Raw genomic sequence first — 11,365 nt, 5'->3', positions numbered from 1 at the left:
CATCTTGTGACCGCAACGTGTGACTGACCGGAAACCGGAGGTAACAGTCACAAACTCTCAGTGAAAGTCTATGAGAGTCTCAATCTGGCTCTCATAGACTTACATTAAGCTGTTACTTCCGACTCGCCCAGCAAACACTGGAGCAATCCAGCAGTTTACAACCTGCAGAAGACACCAACTGGAGAAGCGCCCAAAAAAGATGAACACTGTGGATGGTGAGTATCAAACTGCCCTCAGGAAACTTTGCTTAGTCGCACGGCTCCAGCACTGAAATAAAATTAAAAAATTAAAAAAAACCGGAGTGGTGCTTTAACCTTTCTTAACGTGAATGCACTGATTTTTTTTTTTAAACTTTTTTATAGCCACGACTTTTTTTTAGCTTTGTTGCTGAGCTTAATATCTGGACTTGAGGTAGTATCATCATTATCTTCATTAATGAATGATATGGTACTTGTTGGTGGAGAAGATAGAAAACCAATCTTCTCTGGAGTAAGACTGGAAGATGTCTTTAGGACAAACCGTTCTTGTATAGTGTCTTTTAAATGGATAAGTAAGTTGTTTTGTTCTGGGTGCAGCACCCTGGGCCTCTTCTTTTTCTTGCTCTTGAATTCAAAGCAGCTGTTACAGGCAACTGCTAGAATCCGAAACACATAGAACCAGCCCAAGTAATGCAACTCAACAATATTCAGGGTAAAGCACCCGAGTCCGACTCCAAGCATAAAGTTAAGAAAAACGGTCTTCTCAGTAGCTCTGGAGACAAAGCAATCAGTCTTGGTGGGACAAGGGTAGGTCTGGCACTGGAAAAGATGAGGTACTTCGAAACCATAAAGATAGTATTGTCCGACTAAGAACGCCATTTCCATAACTGACCTGAGGACCACATGAACAATGTAAATGATATGCATCTTGTCAAACACTGGAATAGGACCTTGGATGGGATCATTAGCAATTTTTGGCCTAAACCGGTCTTCTTTCCTGGGCAGATCATTAACTTCTACGAGTTCATCTGCTTTTGCATTAGTCAATACATTTTCTCCAATTGATAGGCTTTGAAGAAGTTCCATGATATAAGCCCTTTCCAGTTTGGTTTTCTCATCTTTAGCAATTTTATGGAGGACGTAGATGATGTAGAAGATGGAAGGTGTGGACACCAAAACAATTTGAAATATCCAGAACCTAAGATGTGAGACAGGAGCAAAACTATCATAGCATACGTTGTTACAGCCTGGTTGAAGAGTATTGCAGGTAAATTTAGACTGTTCATCTCCATACATGGCATCTCCCACCAGTGTTACTAAGAGAATTCTGAAAATGAGTAACATCGTCAGCCATATTTTCCCAATTACTGTTGAGTGGTTCTGCACTTCTGTTAAAAGACGACCTAAAATCGACCAGTCGCCCATTTTTCAACCTGTATAGTAAGAAATTATATCAAATTAATGACAATGCACACAAAATAAACATTTCAAGTCAAGACAATAGGGAGTAAAAATGCTCTAATATAATTGTTATTATTGCATTTCACCTCTAAACTAAAACTGGCCATGCACATCATCCATTTGGCCGATATCTGTCTTTCTCAATATCCCCATACATAGATTCTAGCCAATGGTGAATGGCTTAGGCTTGGGACAGACCAGGCTTTTATCATTGCTTTTAATAAGCACATCCAAGCATGCATATACACAGCTGTATCTTCTGCAGCTTAGCTATATATATTTCTTAGAGTGAAAGGCATAAAAATTATAATCTCCATTTATTGATCTCTGCTCATGGTGGTCAGGGCAGATTGGGGACCCATTATAAGTTTTACTTTGAAACCCCATTATCACTTTTTAGACACTATAGCTGAAGAAATGTAATGGACTTAAAGCATTCAACCCTAAATATTTATTGATCCAATTTGGTAATGGTGTCCTATAGGTTAAAGAACTTTTATAATGAAATTTGCTGGGGATTTCTTCACCATCAAGTGGAAACTGACCAAACTTGAGAAGGTTCCATATATTTCCAAACCTTGTCAAATAATATTGGACATTCCATCCTGTCTGTTATGACACACACACAATTGTATTTTTTTTCACAACCACATTCATGGATTTTTGATTTTTTGTAAAATTGTGTCACCGTTATATAGCAAAATGTTATATAAAATTGTAACATACTTTGCTCTTTATCCTTTCAAGGTCTTTGTTCACTGTTAAGCTGGTAATTAGTGATGAGTGAGTATACTCATTAAGCCCCCGTCACACATAATGATGTCCCAGCGATCCCACCAATGATTCGACATGATGGGATCGCTGGGACATCGTTAGACAGCCCCAGCGATCAGGACCAGCGACGCTGAACGCTGGTTTCTAATGTAAACGTCAGGTATCCAGGAGCCGCGGCTCCTGGATACCCGCTGTTTACCTTGGAAACCGGCGTCCAGCGTCGCTGATCGCTAGTCTCTCGCTGCCACACGCAGCGTTGCGTGCTGTGCAGCGGGAGACCAGCAATGGAAAAATGGCCCAGGCCTCTCGAGCACGATCAGCGATAACCGGCAGGGGGGCCGGTCGCTGATCCCCGTCACACACAGCGATCTCGCTGGCGAGATCGCTGATGTGTCACAAAATCAGCGATCTCGCTAGCGAGATCGCTGTGTGTGATGGGACCTTAACTCGAGATTTCCCGAGCATGCTTGGATCTGCTCGGAGATTTAGTTTCTGTCGCCATAGCTGCATGATTTGCGGCTGCTGGACAGCATGAATACATGTGGGGATTGCCTGTTTGTTAGGAAATCAAAGCACGCCAGAGTACTCGGAGATCACCCGAGCATGCTTGGGAAATCTCGTGTAACAAGTATACTCGCTCATCAATACTGGTAATTAGTGATGAGCGAGCATACTCGTTGCTCGGGTGGTCTCCGAGTATGTTGGCGTGCTCGGAGATTTAGTTTTCGTCATCTTATCTGCATGATTTGCGGCTGCTAGACAGCTTGAATACATGTGAGGAACGCCTGTTTGTTAGGGAATTCCCACATGTATCCAGTCTGTCTACAAGTCGCAAATCATGCAGCTGAGACGATGAAAACTAAATCTCCGAGCACGCCAAAATACTCGGAGACCACCCGAGCAACGATGCTACTCGCCCATCACTACTGGTAATACCTATTAGACAATTGAACCGTCCAACAGCCATCGCAGACAGTTTGCCCATACACAAGAGCAGTCATTTGGCCAAGTGCTCCAGTATTCTTTATGAGAAAGCCATCTGCAGACATGAAAACCTTTGGTGCCTCATACTGACACACCATAGGCTTACGTGTAAAGGCCACTTCCGGATAAAGGAGAGCGTAATGTGACCCGGAGGAGTCTGCAGAGCAGTCACGTCACTGGGAAGAGGAGAAGAATGACGCTAGACAGCGGAGAGAGCAGCAGCAGATGAGTATACGGTATTAAAAAAAATTACACTCCATTACATCCACATGCACACATTTAATTAAAAAAATCCATGGATGTGCTTCTTTAATTTTGTTGTCTGGGTTCTTTAATAAAAATAATGGTATCAACTTTGAATAATTATGAAAGGCACAAATAGAGCAAGCGTTTTCATTTAAGAAGACAAAAAAAAAATATTTTGTTTAAACGCGCTTTGACCTGGGGTCTTTCTAAATCCGAGGTTTGCTTTTTTTTTTTTTTAAACTCATTATGCTTTGTGCTTTTTTCTGCCATCTTCCGATTTGTCTTCTCTACGTTGTAGAGGATACTTGTTAAAAGTTGAAAGCATGTGCATTGTTCTAACTAAATCATGCATCAAATGCAGTTTATTTTTAAATAAAAAATGATTTTTTCATTCAATGTTAAAAGAAGGTTCCGCTTTTGGACTGAAAGACAAAATATTGAATAGCGAATAAAGAGGTAGAGTGCGTGCGTAGATGAACCTTCTGGCTTCGTCCTAATCTTTAAATACTGTCCTTTGTATGAGATTTCGTTCTCTGATTTTATGTGACGTGTAATCCTTTCTTTAAAATGGCAGGGACAATAGATATAAGGTAAACGATTAAAAACCCAATAAAAATAATTAATTATGTGAAAAATCATGGGTTTTAAGAATTTCCAAAAAACAGGGAGGATTCCTAATAATGCTTTGTCCCTCTGTGTAAGTTTTCTATGTTTTCACCCCCCTACAGGAAGAAACTGCACACAGTACTGCTGAAGGGTGATACGTGTCAGACTTACCGTATATTGTACATGTGGTGAATAGAAGGGTCTCATAGGTGACAGTCACATCGTGTGGCTCCAGGTTAGGTCAGTTTGGGTATGCCGGACTGTCGCTCACTGTTTGGAGAATAGGCTGACAGCACACATCCAGATTGTTTAGCACACATGCTCATTGTACACTATAGGAGGACAAAAAGGTTTAATTTACAGTGAGTGACAAAGACACAAGTGTGACATGGGGTCATTACCTCTTTTGCAGCTATTCTGCAATTCAGCACAGCAGAACATGCCAGAAAAAGGCAAAGAAAAGAAGTGATGTGAATATTTGCCCCAGACCCATCACTGGATGTGAAGTGCAGGTATTGGGGCAGGCACGCATTCACTCATGAACCTATACAATAGGATACTCATTGATTTCCAGCTGTCCAATGATAAAATTAGAGAATTAGATGAAAACACAATAGACATTAGTTACAAAAGTTAGATATTTGTTAGTTGATGATATCCAAGCTGATTGGCATAGAATGCACTGCCAATATAATGTCTAGATCAGATGTTCATTCTCCTGCAAAATTCCAGTGTAAGTAGAATCTGTCAGCACTAGAGATGACGGAATCTGAAAAGATCGGAATCCGGCAAATCACGCAGATTTCACCTAGAAATTCAATTTGCATCGATTTTTTTGGCCTGGTCCTCAGCACCTCTTCGTTTCTCCTTCTACTGTTGCGCATTTACTCTTTGGAACTTCCTCCCATGCCGTGTGTTCAGTCACTGACTGACGTCACTCTTGGCATTGGGAGGACCCTGCACTTACAGCTCTGCTGACCCTCTTCCCCAGTCTATCATACATAGTTTGCAGGTTGTTCCAGACAATAAGGGCCCAATTTATCAAAGCTTTTTTGCCAGAATTATGTAAAAAAAAAAGTTTTGAAGAGTCGCACAGGTTTGGTGACTCAATGTTGCACTAAAATTGTGCAAGTTTTGTCATTCACATGTAATTTTGTCCAACTCAAAGTGGGCAGTGCTGGGGCAGGATGGAGGTGTGGTGAGCGCCGGTCATCAAATTCATGACCACTACAAATTGTACTCCAGTAGAGAATGGAGTAAGATTTGTGGTGAGGCGCATGTGACTTCACATCTCGACTGATTCATTAAGAAGCGTTTGCCTCTTAATGAATCGGCGCCTTGCACTCTACTCTGCCCCCACATTAAGACAAGTGTGATGATCAGGGCTATATTCTTCACTTTTGCTGCTCATTCCAGTGCTGGTCATACTACTGAAGAAGATTGCATATCGCGACAGTCTTCCTTCCCAGCACCTTACTGTGCATGTACCGCCCCAGGGAATAACGGTGCTTGCAATAGATTTCTGGCGATAGATTCAGGTCACTGAAAGAAGCGTGACCAGTTACTGTAATCACAATTTTTTGGATACTTGAGCACTGATGACTTGTCATAAGGACAGATTATGAATTAACCCTTTACCGCTGCTGCCAATCATGCATAAAGCACTGGAGAGTGCATAAAAATGAGACCTTTTAGCTCCCATCTCATCGATGAATTGAAATGATTTTCTGAATTGCCAGACACTTTCACTTCTTTACTCTTGCAGTATTAATATACCAGGGAAAGGGGCATAACTATGGGGGGGTGTAAGTGTGGTGCTGTCACACCCAAACCTTTAAAGATCACTGTTTATTGACTTTGTATTGTGACATACTGTATTTCGCAGATTATAAAACGCTCCGGATTATAAGAGGCACCCCAAATTTTGAGGAGAAAAATAGGGAATTTTTTTATTTTTAATAAAATGGTGGTCCTTCTTGTAATCCATGCGCCTTATTGCTTACCGGGAGTTGTGGCTGTGGTGAAGTGGGGTCCCATTGTCGCTGCTGGAGGAGGCAAGAGTAGAGCGTTGCTGCAGGCTCGAATGAGGGGGTGTTTGGATGTGCTGCGTGACGCTGCGGGTGTTCGTTGCTGCGGGAGCTCTTCCGACATTTTGTAAAAGGCCAGAACCCCCGCAGTTTATTTATTTTTACTAATTTATACAGCGCCATTAATTCCACAGCTCTTTCCAGACATTAGTGGCACTGTCCCCAATGGGGTTCACAATCTAAATTCCCTATCTTTGGAATGTAAGAGGAAACCGGAGAACCCGGAGTAAACCCACGCAAACACGGAGAGAACATACAAACTCCTTGCAGATGTTGTCCTTGGTGGGATTTGAACCCAGGATCCAGCGCTGCAAGGCTGCGGTGCAAACCACTGAGCCACCGTGCCGCCCCAGTTGCATGGTATCCTATGGAGTGGACTCCAGGACAATGGCTACCAGGGGCGGCGCATGCGCAGATGGAGATCTTGGCACCAAGATCTTGGGAGATGTCAGCACTGAAATCTCATCTCCCATGATCATGGTGCTGAGATCTTCATCTGTGCATGTGCCGCCCCGGAAGCCATTTTCCTGGAGTCCACATCATAGGAAACCATGCAACTGTGGGGGCTCAGGCAATTCACAAAATGTCAACAAAGCCCCCGAAGCACCATACACCTGCAGCACCGAACACCCGCAGCGATGCGCCGCACATGCGATCACCCCTTCATCCCAGCCTGCAGAGACCCTGGGACCCTGCTCCACTGTGGCCGGTAAGGTATATCTGCATTATAAGACGCACCCCCATTTTCCCCAAAATTTTGGGGAAAAAAGTGGGTCTTATAATCCGAAAAATACGGTAATTACCTGTCCTGTCAGACCACTATGCTTATAATCATTGCATTGTGACCTCAAAGTGTGTCCTATGCCTGTAGTGGGATTCAAGGCACAACGATATTCCTTGCGGAGAGTGACATGTCAAAAATGATATGCCATGGTTAGGAGACTTTTAAGCCGTAAGGCTTCTTTGGAAAACATGCAAATTATCTCTTTAGAGAGGAATAGGACTAGAACTCTAGTGCCACCTATAGGACGTAGCAATCCTAAAAGTCAATATCGACTCTCTAATGAGACTGAGATCCCAGTCTAAGGGCTCATACTCACTTTCGATAGACTCGCACTATTCTCGTGCGAGTCTCTCGCATGAAAACCTGGCACTGCCGCTGGCGCTAGGACCAGAGCGTGCGGCTGCAGAGAAATACATGTAGCCACACATTCCGGTCCAAGTGCCGGCAGCAGTGCCAGGTTTTCCTGCAAGAGACTTGCACGAGAATCGTGCGAGTCTATCGAAAGTGAGTATGAGCCCTTAGCCTCTCACCCAGCCAAACCAGATCTCACACTTTGGACGTGACGAGGGGCAGTGCCCCAAAACAGTGTCTGCGAATTGAGATTCTGGTTTTGACTTTTATCCTAAGTCATATGGCAAGACTCATTAGAGGGTCCATAATGGACACCCAAGCATGGGGAACTACATGAATTTAATGTCCAGCTCAAAGAAAACGGAGCTCACTGCTTTTATCTGTAGCAAAGCCATACATCAAATACATCAAAGCTTATCTGCGTTATGTGGATGATGCCTTTTTGGTATGGTCCGGTACTGCAGAGCGTTTTTTTGAATTTGTTGATTATTTAAATCATTCAACAAATACCGAGAATATGAAATTTACCGCTGAGTTTGGTGCCAAAAATCTAAACTTTCTGGATGTTAAAGTAATGGTAAAAAATGGAAAAGTAGCAGTAGAGACTTATCAAAAAAATTCTCTACTCCATTACAATAGTGCCCATCCAAACATATGAAAACAGGATTACCTTACAGTCAGTATCTAAGAGTAAGGAAAATTAACAATACAGATGCTTCTTTTTTTGAGACAATCAGAAGAATTGACTAGGAATTTCAGAGAAAGAGGTTATAAAAAAAAATGTTAAACAATGCCTTTAATAGAGCTAAAAACACACAACATGATTTATAGGGTAGTAAACCAAGTAAAAACAAGGGCACTAGTGGGAGATTTGTGTTCAATTTTAAATACAGCCCTATTGATAATATTTTGAGACAAGCGATACACAGAAATTGGCATTTATTGGAAAATGACAAGGATCACAATAATCCAGCAAAAGATAGACCAATTGTATCATTCAAACGTTGTCAAAATATTGGGGACATATTAATAAAACACAGAATTTCTCCTGATATTAATAACTGGCTAGATAGATCCCGTCCCAAAGGCAATTTCAAATGCAGAAGTTGCTCTTTTTGCGATTGTAAGAAGATGAGCCAGGACAGAGTCAGCGGTTCCCTGTACACGTCGGGGCCGGAACTATCGGGACTGTCACCACTGTTACCGGTGGACGATTCTTCTGAGTGGGGAGGACCTTTGCACTGGACAGCAGGGAGCGTGGGGAAGATAAAAGGGGCTGAGCGCGGGAATGGGGGAGATTTGGGGGAAGGCGACTGGAGAACATGGAAATGGTTGAATCCCTCCCCACTGCTCCTACTGCTAACGCCTCATCCTTTAGTCCCCTGCGGATTGACTGATCAACGGACTGTGTCTTGACTGAGCTGCCCCCGGACGTTCCCGGACCGTTCAGATCCTTCCTGCCCCCAGTGAAAGATAGTTTTGCTCGCTCTGCTCATAGCGAGTACGTCAGAGGTTCACACGCTACCGCGATCTGCGGGCCTGTCTGCTGATGGTGTTCTGCACCATCCCAGAGGAATCAGCGAAAGACACTGGTTCTGCTTTCCAAAGTACTCAAGTGTTGTGAGTTCATTTTCCCCTTCATTACTGAGGCCCGAGGAACTCCCTCTTCTGGTAAAGAAAGGTAGTGAGCCTGATTATCAAACACCTGAGGCTGATGATGATGACTGGCTGAGTGGAGTTACTGACTGGATATAAGGCTGCCGACGCCCTTCTGCCCTGCGGGTGATTTCTCTGTGGGATCCTTGGAGACCAGTCTGAATTCCTGCTCCTCTAAAGCTAAGTTTGCTGCTCGGCCTTTTGCTTTGGTGCTTTGACTTTGTTTTGCTTTGTTTTTCTGGATTTCTGCCATTCCCTGCTGGGGTGTGCTGAATTCATTTAGCTCTGTCTTCTGAAAATACCTGAGTGCTGATTTAGTTTTTGAAGCCTAGCTGCTTCAGGGCCTTTTTCTATATCAGCTTGTTGGCTTATGTCTTTGATAGGGTTTTGGCAGATTGCAGACAGCAGCCTTCCTGTCCTTTCCTATCTAGGTAGTTTTGGGACCCCGTCTTTGCTCAGTCTTTCTGTCTGTGTTAGTATTTTCAACTTGCTTCACCGTCATTATATGTTGGGGGCTGCCTATTGCTTTGGGGTCTGCTCTGGGGCAGTTTAGATTTCCCCTTTCTTTCTTTAGGCCTATGTAATTCTCCGGCTGTGATCGAGGGGTCTAGGGCATCGTAGGAACCCCCCACGGCTACTGCTAGTTGTGTTGATAGGTTCAGGGGTCTGCAATCTGATAGTTGCCAACTTCTCTGGTTTTCTGGACTTAGCTTGTATTTCTGCTTTTGCCTCCTACGGTGACTCATTCATAACACTCAAGCCAAGCAAGTCCGGGATACATCGGCACGGTCAGGAGACAGTGCATTTCGTTCCTCCATGACAGAGCCAGAGACATTGTCCACGATTTACGACGCTGTCGGGAGATATTCCAGCCTCTCCCCAACAAGAACGTCAAGCGATAAGTTACTTCTTTCGTACACCTTTTTCCCCCCAAATTTTGTGTTCTTGGTCAAATTCTGTTGTTGCCTCAGTGTTCCTGTGATACTTAGTTTTTGATCTTGTCTCCCTGTGCGGAGTACACCTTGCACGTCTATAACCTGTATAAGTAAATTCTATTAACCCCTTCTCTTCCTCTGGCTCTTCACTGCATCCCACGAACCTCATTCTAGTACCTTTACCCGATCATCATTTTACTATTAATCCTTTGAAAATGGGCCCTGTATTGCATGAAGTTAGGGATTTTATAACTTGGAGATCAAAATTTATTGTATATGTTATTTTTTGCCCTTGCTGTTACTTTTATATAGTCAAAACCATTTGTCCTTTATTTACCCGTTTCAGGGAACGCTTACACTCACTTGTTACTAAGAAAGGCTCCCGCAGGTTAATTGAGTATATAGTGGAACAGCACAATGCTGATCCAAGCACATTGCAGTTTGCAGGCATTGAACAGGTTAATTGTCCAGTGAGAGGTGGAAATCGTAATAAGTACCTCTTACAAAGAGAAGCAAAATGGATCAATAAAGCAAATGCCAATGGCCCATTGGGGCTAAATGACAGGTCTGATTTGTCTATGTTTTTATAAAAAATTTTATGATGTCCTTATGTCAGTTGATTGCATTATGACGTCTACCACATGTGCACCTGGTATAAGGGAGGTGGTTGTTCGTCTCAGAGCTGGAATCTGCACCTGACAAGGTTTGCGACGGATGCCAGAGCCAACGGCTGCTTTCTAAATTTTTGTTGTATACCGGAGCGCAAGAGAAAGTAAGACACTGCTGACTTCTGACACGCTGAGATGTTCCTCTTAAATGGATTCTGAAAGTTGATTCATGCTGCCCAAACTACTAGCAGGGTGAATCAGAGTTTGGTTTCATCATGTCAGTCAGGTACGATCCATATATTTGAAAATTGTCCGAGTGACTAGTCCAAGAGGCAGATCACTAGTGGCCCCACTCCCCTTTTTTGTACATTTGCTGTTACATACTATTTTTGCTATACACCAATAATTCTATGATAAATACCCAGCTGAAAACGTAGAAAAACTATTGCGTATATATTCACAAAAGTGTACAGCACTCCATGATCAATGTTAATATTTGATTCAAACATCTGTATAATAAAAACAATGAAAAAAAGTAAGGCTGGGTTCACACATAGCTTTTTTTTGCGTTTTCGAGGCGATTTTAAATGCGCGATTTTTCCGCGAAAATGCAAAAAAACAGCATCCCATGCAATCCTATGGGATTCCGCAATGCTGTGCTAATGCTGCGGATCTTCCCGTGGTGGAATCGCATTGCGGTAAAATACACAGCATGCTCATTAATTTTGTGGAATCGCGGCGATTCCGCCCACATAGGAATGCATTGTTCTGCTTACTTTCCGCGTGTAAAGAGAAGGCTGGTAGTGCAATAAGAGACTGCGCTGCTGTGGTAGAATTCAAGGTATCTTTATTGTCAATGCGTTTCCTGAGCCAGTCCCAGCTCACTTCATCAGGG

At 43.1% G+C, this 11,365-nt stretch overlaps 1 protein-coding gene across 1 annotated transcript; it reads right to left on the bottom strand.

The window, feature by feature from the left end:
• Positions 1 to 356: 356 nt before the first annotated feature.
• On the bottom strand, positions 357 to 1,403 carry LOC141078017 (gap junction delta-2 protein-like). The gene has a single exon (XM_073564812.1). The coding sequence runs from the start codon at positions 1,401 to 1,403 to the stop codon at positions 357 to 359; it is 1,047 nt and encodes a 348-aa protein (XP_073420913.1).
• Between the last annotated feature and the right edge of the window lie 9,962 nt (positions 1,404 to 11,365).

Source organism: Dendrobates tinctorius, unplaced genomic scaffold (genome assembly GCF_039654945.1).
Source record: "Dendrobates tinctorius isolate UK_male_01 unplaced genomic scaffold, ASM3965494v1 ptg000016l, whole genome shotgun sequence".
Taxonomy (NCBI): Eukaryota; Metazoa; Chordata; class Amphibia; order Anura; family Dendrobatidae; genus Dendrobates; species Dendrobates tinctorius.
Note: the sequence above shows the minus strand (reverse complement) of the source record. Positions and strands in the feature narration are given on the sequence as shown.